Below are 23,407 nucleotides of genomic sequence, written 5' to 3'. Positions count from 1 at the left end.
CAGCTCCACTAGGTGGTGTCCCAGTAGGAACTCTGTGTGGAGGCTCCCACCCACATTTTCCTTCTGCACTATTCTAGCAGAGGTTCCCCTGGAGGGCCCCACTCCTACAGCAAACTTCTGCCTGGGCATCCAGGCATTTCTGGATTTTTTTCCAATTTTTTTTTTTGGAGACAGAGTCTCACTCTGTCACCCAGGCTGCAGTGCAGTGGTTTGATCTCAGCTCACTGCAACCTCTGCTTTCGAGGTTTAAGCAATTCTTGTGCCTCAGCCTCCCAAGTAGCTGGGATTACAGGCGTGTGCCATCACGCTTGGCTAATTTGTGTGTATTTTTAGCAGAGACAGGGTTTCACCATGTTGGCCAGGGTGGTCTCAAACTCCTGACCTCAGGTGATCCACCCGCCTCAGCCTCCTATAGTGCTGAGATTACAGGCGTGAGCCACCATGCCCAGACCGTTTCTATACATCTTCTGTATTCTAGGCAGAGGTTCCCAAGCCTCAATTCTTGACTTCTGTGCATTCACAGGCTCAACACTATGTGGAAGCTGCCAAGGCTTGGGGCTTCCACCCTCTGAAGCAACAGCCTGAGCTCTATCTTGCTCCCTTTTAGCCATGGCTGGAGTGGTTGGAACGCAGGGTACCAAGTCCCTAGGTGGCACAGAGCAAGGCAGCCCTGGGTTTGGCCCATGAAACCATCTTTTCCTCCTAGGCCTCCAGGCCTGTGATGGGAGGGGCTGCCATCACAGAAGACATCTGACATGCCCTGGAGACATTTTCCCCATTGTCTTGGGGATTAACATTCAGCTCCTCGTTAATTATGCAAATTTCTGCAGCTGGATTGAATTTCTCCTCAGAAAGTGGGATTTTCTTTTCTATTGCATTGTCAGGCTGCAAATTTTCCAAACTATATTTCCCTTTTAAAACTGAATGCTTCTAATAGCACCCAAGTCACCTCTTGAATGCTTTGCTGCTTAGAAATTTCTTCTGCCAGATACCCTAAATCATCTCTCTCAAGTTCAAAGTTCCAGGGCCGGGGCAAAATGTTGCCAGTCTCTTTGCTAAAACATAACAAGAGTCACCTTTTCTCCAGTTCTCAACAAGTTCCTCATCTCCATCTGAGACCACCTCAGCCTGGATTTCATTGTCGATATCACTGTCAGCATTTTTGTCAAAGCCATTCAACAAGTCTCCAGTGAGTTCCAAACTTTCCCACATTTTTCTGTCTTCTTCTGAGCCCTCCATACTGTTCCAACCTCTGCCTGTTACCCAGCTCCAAAGTTGGTTCCACATTTTTGGGTATCTTTTCAGCAGCACCCCACTCTACTGGTACCAATGTGCTGTATTAGTCTGTTTTCATGCTGCTGATAAAGACATGCCTGAGACTGGGCAATTAAAAAAAAAAAAGATATTTAATTGGATTCACAGTTCCACGTGGCTGGGGAGGCCTCACAATCACGGCAGAAGGCAAGGAGGAACAAGTCACATCTTACGTGGATGGTGGCAGGCAAAAAGAGCTTGTGCAGGGCAACTCCCATTTTTAAAGCCATCAGATCTGTGAGACCCATTCACTATTACAAGAACAACAGGGGAAAGATCTGCTCCCATAATTCAGTCATCTCCCACTGTCTCCCTCCCACAACACATGGGAATTATGGGAGCTACAAGATGAGATTTGGGTGGGGACACAGAGCCAAACCAGATCAACTGGCTTCTTCACCAAGAACTTGTTTTATTTTTTAGGTTTCTTTTACAGACAATATGTTTTGAAAAATTTGTATACTAAACTACATATTACAATTACATATTACAAATGTTGAATAATTATTTTCCCACTTTAATATAAAAACAGTTAAAATATAGGTTTTTTTTTTTTTTTGAGATGGAGTTTTACTCACCCAGGTTGGAGTGCAGTGGTGCAATCTTGGCTCACTGCAACCTCCGCCTCCTGGGTTCAAGTGATTCTTGCACCTTAACCTCCCGAGTAGCTGGGATTACAGGTGCATGCCACCATGCCGGCTAATTTTTGTTTTTTTTAGTAGAGAAAGCATTTTTCCATGTTGGCCAGGCTGGTCTTGAACTCATGACCTCAGGTGATCCACCTGGCTCAGCCTCCCAAAGTGCTGGGATTACAGGCATGAGCCACCATGCCCAGCGAATATAGGCCCTTTTTTTTTTTTTTTTTTTTTTTTTTAGCTTATTCAGGCTTTGTCATAGCTAAGGAATAATTTCTATATGCTTTTTGAACCACTTTTGTGGACCTTCATTGATGATTTCACAGACCCATGGTAATGTGGGCCCTGTAGCTTTCAAATCACAAAATAAATGATCCCAGCCACATATTTTCATTTTAAGGTTCTGCCATTCCAGTATACTTCTAAGATACTGAAGAAGATACTGTTAAGTAGAAAAAAACTGTACTTCAGTGTCTGCTTTAGGAACTTATTATGAATGAATTTTTGGTTCCTATAACAATTTTTTTTTTTTTTTTTGAGATAGAAGTCTCGCTTTATCACCCAGGCTGGAGTGCAGTGGCGAGATCTCTGCTCACTGCAAGCTCCACCTCCTGGGTTCACGCCATTCTTCTGTCTCAGCCTCCCAAGTAACTGGGACTACAGGCGCCTGCCACCACACCCGACTAATTTTTGTATTTTTAGTAAAGATGAGGTTTCACCGTGTAGGAAGGTCTCAATCTCCTGACCTTGTGATCCGCCCACCTCGGCCTCCCAAAGTGCTGGGATTACTGGCGTAAGCCACCGTGCCCAGCCTCCTATAACCATTATTATGTGAATGCTTTTAGAGAAACTGAATGCAGTTTTATTCTTTTCAGCTAAACTTTCCTACTTAGGCAAGTTCAATGAGGCAAACCTAAGACTGAATTAGTATAATGTAAATTAGTCATAAAATAATATATATTTTATATAACAATCACAATTATACTAATCAAATTTTTTTTAAGTATTTAAAATACAAATTTTTGAAAATGGTTTTCTCTCTGAAGACAGTTAGAATCTGGCAGTAGTTTGAGCTATTTTTGTTTTAGGTTAAAAATTACATAAGAGACTATAAGAAGCACTTGTACCCCATCAGTGCTCCTGTGAGAGACTGACACTGGGAGATGAAAACTATGTGCAAATCTAGGCTCTGATTTTTGTTTTTGTTTTTTTTTTTTTTTGAGACAAGTCTGTCTTTGTCACCCAGGTTTGAGTGCAGTAGTGCAATCTCGGCTCACTGCAACCTCTGTCTCTCAGGTTCAAGGAATTCTCCCACAGTAGCCTCCCGAGTAGCTGGGACTACAGGCGCGTGCCACCGTGCCCAGTTAATTTTTGTATTTTTTGGTAGACATGGGGTTTCACCATGTTGGCCAGGTTGGTCTTGAGCTCCTGACCTCAAGTAATCTGCCCACCTTGGCCTCCCAAAGTGCTGGGATCTTACAGGCCTGAGCCACCGCGCCGAGCCTCTATTTTCGTATCATATTCTGAATCCAAACACATTTTATAAATTTCACTGCTACCATTCTAGTCGAGGCTACCATTATCTTTGCCTGGATTATTGTAATAGTCTCCTAATTGATCTCCCTTCCTGCCATATCCCCCTGCCACAGGGGGTATGTTGTTTACATAGCAGCCAGAGTAGGCTGGGTGGGTATATGTTCTGCTTTCTTTGAATTGAATTCACTTTTGAGTGTACACTCTTAGGAGTTTTGTAGATGCATACAGTTGTGTAACCACCACCTAAATCAAGATACAGAACAGCTCCCCAGATTCTCTTACACTACCCTCTTTGTAGTCATTCCTTTACTCCATCCCCACTGATCTATTTTCTGCCCCTATACTTACGCATTTTCCAGAATGTCATAGAAAGGGAATTCTGTAGTAAGTAGCCTTTAGAGCAGGCCCTTTAGACTATACATCTGATCATATTAGTTCCATAATCAAAACCTGCTAATGGCTTCCCATTGCATCCTCCTGCCACTGCCTCCCAAAGTGTTGGGATTATAGGCATGAGCCACCACACCTGGCCTTTTCCCAAGTTTCCGCGTTGCTCACTCCTTCCTTTCATTCAGGTTTGTTATCATGTGTCGCCTCACCATAGAAGTCTTCCAACTGCCTGTTACCCTGTCAGTTTTTATCCTCATACTCTACCTCATTTTTCTTCCTAACATTTGTCTGCCTAACAGTTATTCATTAGTTTGTTTATTTTCTGTATTCTCCTAGAATGTAAACCTCACAAGGGCAGGAGCATTTTTTTGTTACTACTGTATCCCTAGCACTTAGAACAGAGATGCTCAGTAATTGTTGAATACATTAATGGTTAGGCATACCAATGGAAGGGGTTAAGATTCAGCACTAGGATGTGACAGCCATTGGTAAGAGACTCCAGCTGCAGGAAGTCCCGGCTGTCAGGCAGAACATGGGATTCCACCTTTGTAAGATCCTATGACAGATGGTGAGTGCACTGCCTTGACATAGAGGTAGAATCAGACAAAAGCTGGGAGTGAATAGTATTTCACTGTGCACTGAAGCTAGGTAAAAGAACAGCTGGCATTAGGAAAGCCTCAGGGGATGGGGGCTCTAGCTCTCTGGAGGCAAGCAAGGCAGGTATCAGTCACGGGCTGTTCTGTGTGACATATCTGGCACAGTACCGAGAGTGCCACAAGGCCACTGCACACAAGCTTAGGAGAATCAGGCAGGAATCTGACCCAGGTGATCATTGGGAGCCTTACAGATAGGACTTATTTTCTCTTGGGTGAGAGCTCCCTAACTTCCTCCTGAGATCAGCACTGGTGCTGGAGGGAAAGCCTGGAATGGATGCTGAGCACAATGTTCGGGTACTGGTCCTTGCTCATTCACCATTTGTTGAGTTAAATAGTGGACATAATACAAGTAGACCTCAAGTGTTGAGACAAAAAGAACTACAGAGTCTGAGAAGTAGCCTTTTTTTTTTTTTTTTTTTTTGAGACTGAGTTTCACTCTTGTTGCCCAGGCGGAGTGCAATGGCATAATCTCGGCTTACTGCAACCTCTGCCTCCTGGGTTCGAGCAATTCCCCTGCCTCAGCCTCCCACGTAGCTAGGATTACATGCACGTGTCACCAGGCCCGGCTAATTTTTGTATTTTTACTAGAGATGGAGTTTTGCCATGTTGGCCAGGCTGGTCTCGAACTCCTGACCTCAGGCAATCCACCCGCCTCGGCCTCCCAAAGTGCTGGGATTACAGGCGTGAGCCACTGCATCTGGCTAGAGGTAGCCTCTTTTTTTTGGTTTGTTTTAAATTTGTGTATTTGTGACTTCATCTGTAATTGTTTACATTCAAGCATTTGAGTAGGATTAAACCTGTTTTAGATTCCCTGAATTTATGCTTTAATTTTATTCTTTCTTGTTTTCAATTTTTTGATGCTAGTGATAGTTATTAGTCTTAAAATACTATGGTCTACAATCTTTATTTAGCTATAAGAGTTATTAGGGAATTAATTAAAGGTGACACCAATTGCAAATCCCACTGTTTTATGTGCCAATAAGAAAGAAAAAAATGTTGCCAGTGATGCGGTACTTTCTTATCACTTAGAATTTTTGTTTTCAACTTATTAAAGAGCTTTTAAAAGACTTATTTAGACATAGATTTTTATATACTGTTCCTGGTTTTGGCTGTACTGCTTGACATGTGAAAGGCAGTATTTTCTGCATACTTCAGCAATAGAACAACTTCATCTACTTTGTCGTTATTTTCCTTTTTCACTTGGTTGTTGCCTTACAGGGAAAAAAAAAAAAAAAAGAATTGTGGTCGGTTCTTCAGTAATGAATATGTGCTCCACTAATATTAATTTTATGCCCTGCTGCTCTTTGTGCCTTTCTACATTCACAAAAAATTTTCCTCCACACGTAGTACCAACAGTGTACAAACCTTAATTCAGAAACGATGCCAGTACAAAGAACTGGAACCGTGTGTGTGTGTGTGTGCATGTGTGTGTGTAGACAGTGTCAACTATGTGTGTGTGTGTATGTGTATGTGTAGACAGTGTCAACTGTAATGACTATCAGCAGGCTGACCACAATGGTAAAATGCCACCAATTTACAATGCTTCCCAATTGCAGAGATATTAAAATGTAGATCTTGGAATTGATGAAGTTTGATGTCTTCATTATTGTTATACATAGTTTTGGGCATCCAGTATGTTTTAGGCATTATATAGACTATTAAGGGATGTAAGTATTTTTTAGGTAGCTGTCAGGTTTCTCCCAGATAATCTCAGTTTAAAAGCCTATTTATTCATTCCAAAGGATAATTTCTTGAGAGGAGATAACTCCCGTAAAGTTCAGCACCAGCAGCAGAGGAAACCCAGGAAAAAAACCAAGCCTCCTGCACTAACCAAAAAACACAAGAAGAAGAGAAGGCGTGGACCTCGTCGACCCCAAAAACCCATTCCGCCTGCAGTCCCCCAAGGGAACCTCAGCATGCCCGCCAGCGTCTCACTGCCAGTGGAGGCCTCTCAGATCCGGTCAGTGGTGGCCTCTCAGATCCGGTCAGTGGTGCCACTGGCACCTAATTTTTCTTTACATTTTGGGATTCTTCTCAGAACATCTAGCTTCACGTGGTTATTGTAAAGTCGTCACTAGGCTACAGAAACCATTTAGTATATCAGCCTAGATTTTTAAAATATTTTTTTGTGCAAATTTTACCTGTATCTGGCTGTATTTGATCTAAAATTAAGCTTTTGCTTACAATAAAGAGAACAGATGCTGAAACTGAGTTTAATTGTATACTCTCAACTTAAAAAACATTTTTTTTTCTTGAGACCAAGTCTTGCTCTGTCACCCAGGCTAAGTGCAGTGGCGCTATCTCGGCTCCCTGCAACCTCTGCCTCCAGGGTTCAAGCGATTCTTCTGCCTCAGCCACCCTAGTCTGGGATTACAGGCATGTGCCATCACACCCAGCTGATTTTTGTATTTTTAGTAGAGACAGGGTTTCGCCATGTTGGCCAGGCTAGTCTCAAACTCTTGACCTCAAGTGATCCACCTGCCTCGGCCTCCCAAAGTGCTGGGAATACCGGCATGAACCACTACACCTAGCCTCTTAACTTTTAAAACTTTTGCAGAAATTCCATATATGTTCCAACAGAAGTATTCCATCAGAAATGTGAGGCATTATTTATTTTGGCAGGGTTAAACATTTTGACCAGAAGAATGAAGCTTTTGTTTTAGCTAAGCATTTCAGTTTTACCTGTTGTTAATTTCATTTCTAAAATTATTATTTCAACCAGATTTGAAATTCTACTAAAAAGCATTAAGACACACTTGATACACCAAATTGTGATTCACTGTACAAATTTGAAGTAAAAGTATTACCTAGTAGTTGTTGTTGCCTCTTAATACGTGGGTGAAGGTTGCAGAAATATGTGACTGCATATGGTGAGGCCTGTATTTTTGCAGTGATTCTACTTTCAGATTTCCTTCTTTTAAAATAGGGGAGGAGACACCGTAAGTTAGGGTTTCTCATGTTTCTGTTGAATATGAAAAACCTAGGACCAGGTGCGGTGGCTCATGCCTGTAATCCCAGCACTTTGGGAGGCCGAGGCGGGTGGATCATGAGGTCAGGAGTTCGAGACCAGCCTGGCCAAGATGGTGAAATGCTGTCTCCACCAAAAGTACAAAAATTAGCCGGGCGTGGTGGTGGGCACCTGTAATCCCAGCTGCTCGGGAGGCTGAGGCAGAAGAATCGCTGGAACATGGGAGGTGGAGGTTGCAGTGAGCCAAGATCATGCCACTGTACTCTAGCCTGGGCGACAGAGCAAGATTCTGTCTCAAAAAAAAAAAAAAAAAAAGGCAAGGCATGGTGGCTCATGCCTGTAATCCCAACACTTTGGGAGGCCAAGGTGGGTGGATCACCTGAGGTCAGGAATTCGAGACCAGCCTGGCCAGCATGGTGAAACCCCGTCTCTACTAAAAACAAACAAAAATTAGCTTGGTATAGTAATGGGCGCTTGTAATCCCAGCTACTCTGAAGGCGGAGACAGGAGAATCTCTTGAACTCAGGAGGTGGGGTTGCAGTGAGCTGAGATCGCGCCATTGCACTCCAACTTGGGCAACAAGAGTGAAACTGTCTAAAAAAAAAATCCTAGAAGACATTAGGATTGGCTTTAGCTCCAACTCGGCAACAAGAGTGAAACTCTGTCTAAAAAAAAAAACCTAGAAGACATTAGGATTGGCTTTAGCTCAGGTGGTTACTTCCTTACTTTCCATCTGTCTAATCCCTGTGCTTGGGTTCAAGACCTGCTGGGGCTTTCTCACCTTTAAATAAAAAACCTAAAAGATATTAGCTTGTTTTTTGATTTTGGTTTTGTTTTTTTTGAGACAGAGTCTCGACCTGTTGCCCAGGCTGGAGTGCAACAGTGTGATCTCAGCTCACTGCAACCTCCGCCTCCTAGTTTCAAGTGATTCTCATGCCTTAGCCTCCTGAGTAGCTGGAATTACAGGTGTGTACCACCATGCCCAGCTAATTTTTGTGTTCTTAGTAGAGACAAGGTTTTGCCATGTTGACCAGGCTGATCTCGAACTCGTGGCCTCAAGTGATCCTCTCACCTTGGCCTCCCAAAGTGCTGGGATTACAGGTGTGAGCCACTGTGCCCTGCCTGACATTAGCTTCTTTTCATGTTGAATGAACTTGGCTTGGTGGTATTGATGTGAAGATAATGGGGGAGTTATGGGACCAACAGTGTCCTCTTTCCCAGGAGCCCATCCACGCCAGAGCTGAGTGCTGATGAGTTGCCGGATGACATTGCCAATGAGATCACTGACATTCCACATGACTTGGAACTGAACCAGGAGGACTTTTCAGACGTCCTGCCACGGCTACCTGATGACTTACAAGATTTTGATTTTTTTGAAGGTATAGTCAATATTTTGACTCAAGGAAACTGGTTTTAAAAATGAGTTTATAAGAAAAGAAATAGTGTTTTGAGATGTGTTTGTCATATTCCTCCTCACGTGTAATGTCTTTCACTGTAGATAGGAAATATAATACCACTGCAGCTATTTTACCCCTTTCAGAAGATAAGGAATGTGCAGTTTAACCATCTCATAATTTGCTGACTAGGTTTATAACTTGTTTCTTTTTTCTTTGGAGACAGAGTCTCACTCTGTCGCCCAGGCTGGAGTGCAGTGGCACGATCTTGGCTCACTGCAGCTTCTGCCTCCGGGTTCAAGCGATTCTTTCGCCTCAGCCTCCCGAGTAGCTGGGATTTCAGGCATGTGCCACCACGCCTGGCTAATTTTTGTACTTTTAGTAGAGGTGGGGTTTCGCAGTGTGGGCCAGGCTGGTCTTGAACTCCTGGCCTCAAGTGATCCACCTGCCTTGGCCTCCCAAAGTGCTGGGATTACAGGCATGAGCCACCACACCTGGCCCAACATTGTTTCTTTAAAGTGAATACTTTTACTTTATTTTTGAACAAAGACATCTCGAACATGACTTTTTTTTTTTTTTTGAGACGGAGTCTCGCTCTGTCACTCAGACTGGAATGTAGTGGCGCCATTTTGGCTCATTGCAACCTCTGCCTCCCATGTTCCAATGATTCTCCTGCCTCAGCCTCCCGAGTAGCTGGGATTACAGGTGTCTGCCACCATGTCCAGCTAATTTTTATATTTTTAGTAGAGGCAGGGTTTCACCATGTTGGTCAGGCTGGTCTCGAACTCTTGACCTCAGGTGATCCACCTGCCTTGGCCTCCCAAAGTGCTGGGATTACAGGCGCGAGTCACCGCGCCCAGCCGAACGTGAGTTTTGAAGTCTTTTAGAACTTGCCCTAGTTTTATACCCCACCCTGTACTTCAACTGAAGTGCACTTTTCCAAAACGAAGTTTGCTTAATCCTGCCAATTCCCCCATGCTTTCAGGGGAAATCTTTTATACTTTTAGAATGTTTCTTTTGCCATTAAAATTCGAATATTTCCATGGTGATTAATCAAGTTCCTAACAATAGATTTTTTAAATATTAGAAATGAAATCAAAGTAGGTCCATGGGCTTCCATTTTATGAAAATTAGTAAGAAATGGGAAAAGAATGAGGGGAAAGGATTAGACAGTAAAGCAAAAGCATTTTGAAAGATAACCCATGAAATGAACTGAGAGCTTAGTGTTGTGCTAAAATGGATATATGAATTTCTGTGTTTTAACCTTCCACAGCTGCCCTCCAGCTGGGAGAGTCAGGAGTAGAACAGGCAAGGTGGACCTGTTCTACACAGCCTTTTGTCTCAAATCCAAGTTGATATATGTTTTCTATGTTAATGATGATAATATAATTTTAGGTTAAAAACACATATAATCACATAGTCACCATGAGTTTTAAATTTGTAATCCTTAGAATTCTTAAGAATTTAGTACTTTGATAAGATGGTTTTTGAGATGGTTTTCAGTAAATCAACTGAAGATGGTGATTCAAATTCCTAGATAGCTGACGTTTCAGACCCTGTCCTGCAGACCATCATTTCACTTTTTCCCTCCAATCAAAATCTTGGAAACTTTTCTTTTCAAGAGGGACTCTTTTTAAATAGAATATTGTTTAAAATAATTCAAATGTATGATTTTTGTGATGTAGAACTGGTAAAAGCTCTACTGATTGTTGATGGCTTTTGTTGACTCAGGGAAGAATGGAGACCTCCTCCCAACTACCGAAGAGGCTGAGGAGCTTGAACGGGCCTTGCAGGCTGTAACTTCTCTCGAGTGCCTGAGTACCATTGGGGTCCTTGCCCAGTCAGATGGTGTGCCAGTCCAGGAGTTGTCAGATAGAGGAATAGGGGTGTTCTCCACAGGTACTGGAGCTTCAGGAATACAATCCTTGAGCCGAGAGGTGAACACAGACCTAGGGGAGCTATTGAATGGGCGTATAGTACATGATAATTTTTCTAGTCTAGAGCTGGATGAGAACCTGCTCCGTTCTGCTACCTTGTCAAACCCACCTACACCCCTGGCAGGGCAGATCCAGGGGCAGTTCTCTGCCCCAGCCAACGTTGGCCTTACTTCTGCCACTCTGATCAGCCAGAGTGCACTTGGGGAGAGAGCCTTCCCAGGACAGTTTCATGGACTTCATGACGGCAGCCATGCCTCCCAGAGGCCACATCCTGCCCAGCTGCTGAGCAAGGCAGATGACCTAATCACCTCACGACAGCAATACAGCAGTGATCACTCACACTCCTCACCCCATGGAAGCCATTATGATAGTGAGCATGTGCCGTCTCCCTACAGTGACCATATCACCTCTCCCCACACAACATCGTACTCTGGTGATAATATGGCAGCTACCTTTTCAGCAGAGATGCCCATCATGGCGCAGCACTTGCTCCCAACCCAACTTGAGGTGCCACTTGGAGGCGTGGTAAACCCCAGAACTCACTGGGGCAATCTCCCCGTCAACCTTGGAGACCCCTCTCCATTTAGCAACCTTCTCGGCGCAGATGGACATCTTCTTTCCACTTCCCTATCCACGCCACCCACCACTTCGAACTCAGAGACCACACAGCCTGCCTTCGCCACCGTGACCCCCAGCAGCTCCAGTGTGCTTCCGGGGTTACCACAGACCAGCTTCAGTGGCATGGGGCCTTCTGCTGAACTAATGGCCTCCACGTCTCCCAAGCAGCAACTCCCTCAGTTCAGCGCAGCCTTTGGCCACCAGCTGAGTTCTCACAGTGGCATTCCTAAGGACCTGCAGCCCAGCCACAGCTCTATAGCCCCTCCTACAGGCTTCACAGTAACAGGTGCCACAGCTACAAGTACCAATAATGCATCTTCTCCCTTTCCCTCCCCTAACTGAGGGTGTCTGTGTGTTTGCAGGCAGGTGGGGAACCCAGTGTTTTCTATCTTTGTTTCCTCTTTAGCACCCCTCTCCCCTTTTCCTAAAGAAGATATAACAGATGGGGATCAGAGGGGCACCCCCCTTCCCAGTTCAATGAGTGGCCCTGCAGTGGACCTCGCTACAGTGTTCACATGTGCTCCTTAGCACTGGTGCTCATTCCCTCCTGGCAGGCCCACTCCGCCCCAGTGGTTTCCTTAGTGGTTCAGCACAGTGACTGGATAGGATTGATTTTTAGCAGCAAGTCCTAGAAGTGGAAGATACCTCAGAATACCAGTGCCCTTTACTATTTCCTAGTATTCAGATCAATGCTTTCCATTCTATTGCCAGGTTTTTACATAGGTGGTTCTAGATAGAATGATCTTATTAATTGAGTTCCTGTATAAGAGACAGCAAATGGTGTGTGGCAGGTCAAGACTCTGACCTAGCACCAACTGCTAAACACCACAGTGAGGCCAGGATTCCATTCATAATTGTGATCATGTTTAACTAAAAGAAAAAAATGTGTCTTTTGACTGCCTGTGAGTATGCGTGTGCCCACGCGTGTGTTTTTGTGCAGTGCAGGAAGCAGCTGTCCCATTAGTTTGGTTTTTTTTTTGTCCCTCCCCCGCCTTAATGAGTATAAAACTCTTACTTTTCTCCTCTCCTACATCTCACAATCCTAATAAGGTTGGTCCTTCTTTTCCTCAAGTTTCCTGAATAGGGAGGGTGGTGGGCTGGTCGTGTGAGTAGCACAACCTTTTTCTGCTGAAAGTTAGCCCAAGAAGAAACAGAACATAGAAAGCTTGGATTCCCGTCAGTGAGGTAGGGATGTCCTGAAAAGCTTGCCTGGGATGACTGCAGGCTGTTGGGGTTCTGGGGCCTGATGGTCACTTTGTCTTTTCAGACATGTGTTTGTTTCTAAATCCCTCTCTCATGGAATACATTTGCAAGATGTAATTAAAGAAAGTATTTTGATGTGAAAAAGCAGGATAGGTCAGATAGATTTGAAAAGATGGGATCTGTGAACTCCTTGATCCATCTCTTGCTTTTGAATTTTTCATGTTTACAGTAGTGATTCTTTGGTAAGATTTGTAAAATGTTGAAGACACTCGTAGAATCAGTGTACCAGTTGTGAAGTGATGTGTAATATCTGAAGGATACACATTTTAAAGTTTCTTTCAAAGCAGAATATGGAAATTAGATATAAATTTTATTCGCCCTTTGGTCCTTTTAAAATAATTTAAGTACTTGGGTTTAGGTAAATTTGAAAATAGTTTTGGGAAATGTTTTTAAAATACCAGGATTTTAGGGGTTAAAAATCATATGGGGTAGTTTAGGAAGTTCGTGACTCTGAAATGAATTTGTGAGGTTTCTTGCCTACCTTTTTTTCCCCCCCCAGAGAAGGGTGGAACTAGATTTTAAAGGCATCTCTACTCTGCTTTTGCTGAGTAGTTTCACTGTCCCTTGAGATACCATTGGCTATTTATACCTGAGTCTAGTCTAATTCACATATATATGTATTTTAAAAGTTAAGTAGAGAGAACATACCTATTGATGTGGTTCAATAATTCATTTGTCAGGGAATATTTGATCTTAATTCCTTTCTAGTAGGTAACGATTGGATGTATTTTCCTACTTCCTGTATGTAATCTCTTTATGCCATGCTAGTTCTAACCAGTCCCTTCTTTTGAAAGCTTTTCTTTCTCTGCTTTTTAAAGGAATGATGGTGATCAGCAGGCATTATGCAGATACCACGTGCCTGAGGTTATGGAGGGGAAATGTCACATGACTATATGAAATCATTATATGCCCTATTTTGTATTTATTGATGTTTCTTTTTGTGGGCCAAAAATATGTTTGTAATATATTTAGTTTTTTTAAAATCATGGTAATTGATTGGAAGATTTATTTTTAATAGCTTTGCCTTTTTTGCAGAGTGCAAAATTTCTAAATTATAACTTATGTCATAAAGCAAAATTATATTTGGTATCACCATAAATTTCTATTCTGAATGGTGAGAACAGATAATTTGAATATTTCTCACCTGTGAATCTATATTAGTAAGCTTTTTTATTTTAACGTACTGTAATGAAGTGGTCACGAGTAGTTACCTCTGCTCAAAAATGTCATTTAGTTTGTTAAACTATTTTCACAACCATCATAAGCATCACTAGATAACTGTCCATTCCCAGCAGTTCAGTTTAGTCTCCATTGTGTATTTAAAGATTGTCGCAGAGCAGCACATTTACTTCCTCATCAGCCCTTTGACAAGGAAGGGAAAGTCGTGGGTAGTCGATTTGAACTTTTTCTGTCTACTTGTCCCCTCATGTTAGCTGCTTGAAATTCTTCAGTTATGATACAAAGCTGAGTTTGCAGTAAGTTGCACATTTTATTGTTTGCAATTTTCTGTTTTATGTGCATTTAAAAGCCCTTCTCTGCTTTCTAGTAAGGAGGCATGAAATTATCAGGAATGTTGCTAGTTACAGCTTCACACCAAAAACTTTGAGTAAATACATTTTCATTTGGATGCCCATGATGAAAGCTGAGGAAAGTGGTTGAGGAATTATCAACAACAAACTTTTCCTCTATTTTATCTAGTTCAAAACAGATAACAAAGTTTGCAATTTGCTTTGCTCTTGCTGTTTCTTATGAGTCCCTTTTTGGAAGAGAGGAGAACATCTGTAAGCCCAGAGAGATCTGTGTTTTTCTTTTACTTAATAGAGCCATTCTTGTCTATTAGTAGTAACTTTGCTATTAATATGTATAGAAAGGAATGAAGTGTCTTTTACTCCAGAAATATGAAAATTAGTATCTTTTAAAATAGCATTTATGCTATCACAAGGCAATACTGGAATGAAAAACAAATCTTATATAAGGTCCTAAATAGGTAGAAACTAGCTTTTATTCTAGTGTTGAACCCAGGAGAAATAGTGGCAAAGAAGTTTCACTCTGTTTCTGCAGTTCTTTGGGACTATTTATAAAGGCCAGTTAGATTGTGTTACTGTGATTTAATTTACAAAGTTGCTGCAGTTAATGGATACATTCTGTGCTCTGAGAATCTGAATTCCATTCTAATGTGTGATATTCACTGGCTGTGATCAGTAGTATCTGAAGAAAAGATGGGCTTTTTCTCCTTTACTCTCTCTACATAATTATTAATATTATTTTAATTAAAGTACTTAAGACATTGTTTTTTCTTCTGTAAAAATGGCTTAGCAATTTGCACATCTGGGTAGGTTATGTAGCTAGTAAACAACTCATAATAGTAAGTAGCAATTATACTTAACCCACCAAGTGACAGACTATGCAATGGAAAAATTTTCTAATTATCGTCACATAGCTTAGACAGCAAAGGATTATTTTCTCTGGTGACCTACCATGTGTGATATAACTGCTTTATAAATGACTTCCTGAGCAATTTCATGTTGGCAGGCAGTGTGGTGTGTCTAGTGTCCCTCTATGAGAAGACTATAATTTAATCAGAAACAAATAGTAGGCATGGGGAGCAAGTTGGAAAGTGAGGTTATTACTTTTTTTCCTTAAAATTGGTGTTACTGTCTTTAGTGGCTTAAGGCTAAAGAAAGCTGATACTTTATCTTTGCCAAATAATTATTTATAAGATTTATTTTAAAATAAGCCCAATCTCTCACGTGAAAGTTAAGAATCATTTTCTGTGACTGACACTAAAGCTCTTCCTTATCAGAGCTTGTTCTCAATCTGTGATCACGGTCCACAGTGGCAAAGACAACTCTTTGATTAGGAAGGAAACCATGTTTGGGATGCACAGAAGTGCCCTGTCCATACAGTTTTCTTCTTACATGAAAGAATTGACCTTTCTGTTGACCTGTATACCATTCTGTTTTTATAAAGTGGGATTAGAATTTGAGCATATCTAGTAAATGCCGTGTGGTCAGTCTGCTGATGCTTGCCCGCCGTCTTTGCCATGCCTTGGCATCCTAGGGGTGCTGGTGATGGTCAGTGGGCATCATCGGTCAGCAGTGCACGTGTAAGGCAATCCCCTCCAGGTTAGTTCAGAAGGTCGCTATGGGTTGGTATTGCTAAAAGATGAGTATATTAACACTAAACTTATTAAGAGGTTTGATATTCATTAAAAATTAGTTTTCAGTTTCTTCATCTTTCTTTTCAGACTTCTTTTAAAATTCTGTTCTTAATCTGGTATATATAGAAATCTAATATTATGGTCTTCTAAATAGTCAACAGAACTCTCCAGTTTAATGAGGCAATTTAGAGGATTCCTTGAAAGAAAATTTAGTCATACTGAACAGTCCTCATTTGTATCTCTTTTATTACCAGTATTTACATTGTTCCAAGGATTTTTTTCCTGACAAAAAATATATTTCTCGGGGGTGGAGAGTTTTATATATATATATGAAAGAACATAGATGTTTCCCCCCTCCCAGTACATTAACTGAATCTTCACTGGCATTCTGTAGAAAAGTTAAACAGTTTAATAATGTCTTAACATCTTTATAAATTTTCCTATATTCTGGAGGAAACCAGAATCATGTTTAGTAGATTAAAGTAACATTTTAAATACTACCTTTCCAATAATTTGTAATAAAATACCAGTGAAGGACATGTTTGGATATCTGTTAAGCATTTCTCCCTGACTAATGAATTAGGAAAGAAAACATAAAACATAAATGAATAGTTATGTCTCTTCTAATAAACAGTGTCATTAATGCTGCAGTTGTGGGTCAAACTTAGGGAGCCTTATTTCTAAATAGCAAAAATTCTGTTTTCACTTCAGCCCTTATTTTTTTGTTAGTTTTTCTCTGCACTGTGATACAGAGCTAATAAGAGGAAATGTGGCGTTTCAGAGAGAGAGCAAGCAAATTGGGTATGACTTTTTTTTACCCTATGTTCCCCAATACTGGGGACGTTTGGCTACTTTGAACAGCAGTTTTTAGTGATCTAAAGTTTAGAACAATACTCGTATAAGAGAAAAATCTAACGCTCAGTGAGCTCCATAGGGCAGCACAGCTTTCCATCTTCTCTTTCGCCTTCTTGCCTCTGCCCACCACAGTCTTGAAGAATGCACACGCACACATGATCTGTACCCATCCCGGCCGAAGAGTCATAGAATCCTCTTCTTTCACTTGTTTCTTTTTTCTTCGTTTGTTTGTTTTTGTTTGTTTGTTTTTTAAGCTGGGGACCACTGAAGTAAAGCTCTATATGCACCCAAAGTTCCCCTTGGAAAAATTTTCAACACGCAGTGCAGAAGGCTCCAGTGCAGCTAAATGCCACACCATTGGTTTTACTTGGGGGAATAGACTGATTTGCCCTAAAATGACTCCAACCTGCATCATTAAGGTACAGTTGGCTTCAGTGGATTAGTGCTGAAATGATGGGAAGTCTGACACTTGTTGACATTGTCTTCATCTGTTTGGAAGGGTTGAATCTGTTCCTCTCAACAGTGATAGTTCTTTTCACTGTATAGTATTGAGTATGTCTCAGGGATTCCTTGTGGAAATTAGGGCAGTTTTTAAAATAAGAAAATAGTTTTAAAAGAAACTAAAGGTGACTCATCATTGAAGAGAGCGGAAGAAAGAGGAAACATTTGGTTTTGTAGCCCACAGTGTCTTGCATAGGACTTTTTCCTTTCTCCTCCAGGCTCTCATCTCAGCTTCAGAATACAGAATCCTTTCCCATCACGCACAGCTTTAAAACTTTTATTTAAAAATTTCCTTCCCCAATGAGCTTTCAGAATACTTATTGTAGATTTTAAGAGAAAAGGTATATTAATTTATGCTATTAACATCACCTCATAAATTATAAGTTTTATACTAAAGCTGTATTGAGTGTAATGAATTATGTTGCCTATGTGTTTAATAGCTAAATATATATGAGCTTTTTTTTTTTTTTTTTTTTTTTTGACAAAACAAACTAGTGAAGCACCTTTTTACACTGGATCTCTGCCGTGTCAAGGTGTATAGCTATCCTTTGCTACCTTGCAGATATATAAAATAAAAGGATATCCTGGGGCCTCAAAATGTAGAACACCTTTAGACCATTTATAACTGTTCCTAGAACTGTTGAGAATCATGTTCTTTAGTAAATGATCTGTGGTTTACACTTAAGATGGCTAGAAGCTTAGTTACAGGGTACATAGAAATACATAGATCAAGTAAAACTCCAACTACTGTAGCTGGAATTTGTAAACTAAGTTTGTAAGACCTCTTTTATTTCCTATGGATTTATTCTTTAATTTACAGTTTATTCTGTAAGTTGGGAAGTAAAATAGAGAAAATAATAAATCTAGATGTTCTCAGTGTCTTATTCAGGAACTTTTTATCCCTCCTCACTAAGGAATTCCCACTGTGACTTTAAAATAGAATTAAATTACTCGTGTGCATGTATATGTCTGTATTTTTTACACACATGCAAAAATATACATTGGGGGCACGTGTGTGAGAGATATGAATGTGTGCTTATATAAAAATAGATAAAGGTAACCGAATGTATTGTAGAAACATGATTTATTTAGTTGAGGGTATTGGAGTTACTTTCTCATTGTCTCTGTTGTATAAATACACCAAATTAATCATTATGTTGTCTTATGTTAAAAGGCTAGCTCTGATATCATGTGCATTTTATGTTAACCTTTGGATTAACTTATATTATGCTATGTTCATAAAATGACATGAGAAGCAGGAGGTTCTAAGATCAGCCTCTCACTTTCGAGCATAAAAATAAGAGAGGGAGACAGACAGCCCCAGACTTGAGCTGTGTTTATCTATTGTGGTGATGGGACCAGAGATCTATTGAACCTTTTTTATGTTAATTATAGATTTCTTTATATTCGAGTAAGAAAATATTGTTGATCATCTTTTCTTGGTGAAGTTAAGAAAAAGTATAGGCCTTTCATAAAGAATTTTTGGAAGGGGCTGCTTTGTTTAAGGAGTTGGTGGGATCATTTCACCGTGCATATTTCAAAGCTGGGGTGATTTCATTTATTTCCAAAATTTTTCAAAAAACTTTTACTCAGTTCTTCTGTTATTTATTAACTTAAGAGTGCTCCCATCCCCATATTTTAGCTATAGGAAAAATTGTGCTACCCCTGATTCATATGGAATTAAAAAAAATACATCCCTTTGAGTTTTAAGTTGTTATTTTGCTATACATTTATTACTGGAGTATCTGGTGGTCTGAAATAGTCAAAAGTAGAGTTGTTATTAAATGTTCCAATGACATTTATTTTTAATACTTAAAAAATCATGTACTTTGAAATATGTCAAAGCAACTTCTGATAATATACCTGAATTTGTAGTTGTCTCTTGAGCATCATTTACTTCATCTTAGATATAGTGAAGATCTAGGAAAGCTCTATATGCTGTTCTTTTCTACAGTTGTATTTTTGCAGCATCTCCGGGTTTCATTCACTCTTGTTTTGGGATTTTTTTTTAAAATCTGCATATTTCTTGTACATATGCATGCAAATGAAAGAAGGGAGTTTGTACTGGTGCCATTTCTCCCTTCAGTTGCTGGTTAATGGGATTTGCTAGAAAAAATTCTCCCGGTTGAAGGGTGAAAACAGACCCTTATGTGTATATCTGTACAGAGATGTGTATATGGGATGTGGTGGCACTTTGCTGAATGTGAACTTGCCTTGTCAATGGAAAGATTGAAAAGTATTATGTTTATTTATACATTTGTATAAATCTATATATACACGTATGTATATGTGTGTGTATAGATAAAGCTATATACATATATTTCCCTTAAAAATGTGTGTGTATAATAGGTAAACAGCCTTTGTTAAGCAAGATTAATGTCTATGGAAAGTTCTGGATTATTCTGTAAGCCAGAGGAGGTGACAGTCTAGAGTACATCAGAACATACTAAAATGGAAGTCCTTTGGATTATAGTCTTGTTTATGGATATTACACAATGAATGCTTGTCTGAACAGTTCTTACTCGCCAGTTCCACTGTTCTTCATCTTCACCACCTTCTACTGGTCAGTCTCTCATCACTTAAAAAAAAAAAAAAAAAAAAAATCACATCATTGTGGTTTTTTTCCCCTTAATTCTGTCTCTTCTAGCCAGAAGCATTTGGCTTAAGCATATTTCATCAACTTCTCTTTTATTTCTTTTAAAGATCTTTATCTCTGAAATTTTCCCAGAAGATACAAGTTTTGGTAATATTATCAATAGGAATTTTGAGACTTGGGCATTCATCTTTGTCTCAAAAACAAACAGAAAGCCAACCTTCAAATAAAACAAATTTGAAAGTTTTGCCTCAATAATTTGGGGACATTTTACTTAAATTACAAAAGAACATAATTATGATTTTATGATTGATATTAGTGTTAGGTTTTTTTCCACACTTACTGTCATTAATTTGTCATTTACATATTTTTATTTGCTTTGTAGTTTAATCATAACTTCACCATTTACATTTTAATGAAAAGCATACAAGGTCACATGTTGGCCTCTTGAATTCTGTAACTCATTTTTCTGATGATGAAACTGCTTTGATGAATTCCTGTGTGATGAATTCTGCTGTATTTCCTTTTGACTTTTCTCAGTTTGTGACATTCTGTATTAACTTTGCTGCAGCTCTCTAGAAAACTTGCATCCCTATATATTGTGCCTTTAAAGCTCTTATGCACACACAGACAAAAGTGTATATATACATGTCAGAGCATGTGTACATATGCTTTCGTATGTACTCACACAGTATATCTCTAGTATATATTGTGGGAGTAGATATATAGATATTCAAAGGCAATGAAATATTGCTCTCTAGACATATATGTATATAAATAGTGTTGATATAACTGTATATACACATGTATATGTATGAGTTTTAAATGGCAATCTTTTACATTTAGCAAAATGCTGCCCCTACTGGAATATTGTCACTGCAGTGGCAGTTGTATGTAATGATTTAAAATACATTATCAAAAGTTATTTAAAGAACATTTAAAGTCTCATCTAAAGACATCCACACACTATTTATTTATCTTCCTTTTCCTTTTATTGTTGTGTTTTTCTTAACTGAAAGGGAGACTGTCATTTTAAAAATGCCATCTGTCCCATGAGAGTAAGAAAGAGCTGGAGATTCACTTGAGGAGCTTTGTGCATTTTTCCTCTCTCTGAAGTGGAGATGTTCCACAGACCAGACTGTTTATTTCTCTTATAAAGCAATCCTAATATTTCCATTAGTGTATGTCAGCCACCATCTCCTAGATCAACTTAATTCACCAATTTGCCTCCTCCTTTCATTAATAAATAATGATTATTGAGATCATTTTGCCTGGGGGAAGTTAACGACTCTCATGCTGCAGGGAAATATATCACCTAATTGTTATTTTGCCTTGTTCAAAATTCAAATTTGAAAGAAGGCAGCTCTCTCATGAAGCTGTCTTAAGGACATTTTAGTTAAGGGCCCTCCCAAACTCTTTTTTCTTTCTTTCTTTTTTTTTTTTTTTTTTGCGAGTTGCAAGTTGCATGTGCTTGAAATAGATTTAATTCTTATTCCCCACAGTTTCAGGTATTTTTCATGAGTACATCAATTTGACACACTGAATGCAAGACTATTAAGGAAGAACTATTAAATATTATTTTATTTTGTGAAGAGTTGGCAGCAGATTACATCTCAAGAACTTGCAGAGAGAGGAAGGTAGATGGACAATCCTAAATTGTAAGATGTTACAGAAAACAGTGAAGTAAGAGTACTCCTGAAGACTAAAATAGAGAGGCTGGGGTTTGAGCCATTTTACCGAGTAGCTTAGCTGGAACCTGATATCAGAAGTAGCCTTTAACAAAAAGCCTCTTGGCAATTGTATGGTACTAACAACTAGAGTACTGAAGTGTAAGCTGAAACGAAGTTGCAGTGGGAAATCAAAGGTGAGGTAGCTTATTTGAAACCAGCAAATGAGACAGGTTGGACAGTTTTAAAATCTCTTCTAACAAACTGCACGGTAGCAAGGACTAGCGGTTCTCAAAGCCCTTCTTTTTCAGTGTTCTCATTCACCTTGGCACACAAGTATGTTTAACCGGCCATGCATTAAAAAGAAATACAAAAATATAAAAGCCCCTTAAAGGGAACTTACAAACTGAGAATCTCTCCTCTGTATTTGTGTTCATAGTGGCTGCGAGTTTAATTATATGCACAAAAGTTAGGAGCCACTTGTTTCTGCACAGACTGTAGGAGCAAGATGAGGAGATGGGCAGGTTTTGGTAAGAGCCCCCAGTTCTGGTGGAGAGGCATACTTGTGGCATTGGGTGCGGCATTGCTGGGGGAGACCACATTTTGGGAGGCGATTGACTTTTGGTTTGTAATTTCCCTTTAAACGAGAAGAGATGGCTCACATTTTCCATATATATCTCAATGAATGTACTGTATTACTGTTTTAAAAATTTGATGAAATAATAATGAATTGGTCTCCTTTTGTTATCTGGTCCTTGTTTAATTTGTTTAAGGGTTTTTGTATACAAAAGTTTACATTTTTATGTATATTTTTCTTGTGTAAAAACTGATGTAATATGTGTATGAAACACTGTATGTATTATCTGTATATAGTGTGACAAAATCATTTTTCTTTCTTTCTTTTGGATGTATTAATAAATCTTGCTGTGAAGTAGCCTTGTTTTTAGTTTAATTTTCTATACTGGGATATTGATGGAAGCTACTAATCCAGGGTAAGTATTTTTCTGCCTTTATTTGAATACAGTATTTTTTAATATCTTGTGTTTCACCAATAACTCTAGGCAGATATATTCATGATTTTTATGGTTCAACTAACAATAAATTAATATTTTTAATAGCTGTGGATCAATCAAATTGTATCCAAAGTGATTTTTGATATGGTATCCAGCCTTGAAGTTCAACAAGAATTTGCATTTGAAATTGTTACATGCTATAATGGAAGTCTTACAAGCCAATTTCTATTTCTTTAAATCAGAAGCCTCTTCTGTCTTCATTTTCATAGTTTCACAAATATAAGAACAACTTCATGTTTTATGGCCAAAATTAAAAAACAATACAGAACTCGAAGAAACTTTTTTTTTTGAAACAGCATCTTATTCTGTTTCTCAGGCTGGAGTGCAGTGGTGCAATCATGGCTCACTGCAGCCTCAACCTCCCTGGCTTGAGCTATCCTCCCACCTCTGCCTCCTAAGTAGCTGGGACCACAGGCATGTGCCACCCCGCCTGGATTTTTTTTTTTAATTATTTGTTTTTTAGAGATAGGGTCTTGCCATGTTGCCCAGGCTGGTCTTGAACTCCTGGGCTCAAGCGATCCTCCTGCCTCAGCCTCCCAAAGTGTAGGTATTATAGGCATAAGCCACCATGCCCAGCCCTTAATTTTCTATTTTTTTGTAGAGATGGGGGTCTCACCATGTTGCCCAGACTGGTCTTGAACTCTTGGGTTCAAGCAGTCCTCCCACCTTGGTGGGACACTTTTGTTCTTTAAGGCATTGATATAGGTTGAATATTTTCACCCAAATCTCAAGTTGAAATGTAATCCACAGTGTTGGGGGTGAGACCTGGTGGGAGGTGTTTGGGTCATGGGGGCAGATCCGTCATGTCTTGGTGCTGTGCTACCGATAGTTGAGTTCTCATGAGATC

The 23,407-nt window shown here is 39.8% G+C and overlaps 1 protein-coding gene across 10 annotated transcripts in view; it reads left to right on the top strand.

The window, feature by feature from the left end:
- Positions 1-22,421, top strand: part of INO80D (INO80 complex subunit D) — a 92,662-nt gene extending 70,241 nt beyond the window's left edge. For 8 of the 10 annotated variants that reach the window (XM_063712991.1, XM_063712995.1, XM_063712992.1 and 5 more), the window contains exons 9-11: positions 6,274-6,515; positions 8,721-8,878; positions 10,625-22,421. In XM_063712991.1, the coding sequence (XP_063569061.1) occupies positions 6,274-6,515; positions 8,721-8,878; positions 10,625-11,790 (1,566 nt within the window). In that variant the 3' untranslated portion in view covers positions 11,791-22,421. The remainder of the gene's footprint in view (positions 1-6,273; positions 6,516-8,720; positions 8,879-10,624) is intronic. The other 2 variants (XM_054549675.2, XM_054549677.2) reach the window with 1 other exon arrangement.
- Positions 22,422-23,407: the final 986 nt, after the last annotated feature.

The sequence above is a fragment of the Pongo abelii genome, chromosome 11 (assembly GCF_028885655.2).
Source record: "Pongo abelii isolate AG06213 chromosome 11, NHGRI_mPonAbe1-v2.0_pri, whole genome shotgun sequence".
NCBI classification, from domain to species: domain Eukaryota; kingdom Metazoa; phylum Chordata; class Mammalia; order Primates; family Hominidae; genus Pongo; species Pongo abelii.
The sequence above is the reverse complement of the archived record's forward strand: the minus strand, read 5'-3'. Positions and strand labels throughout refer to the sequence as shown.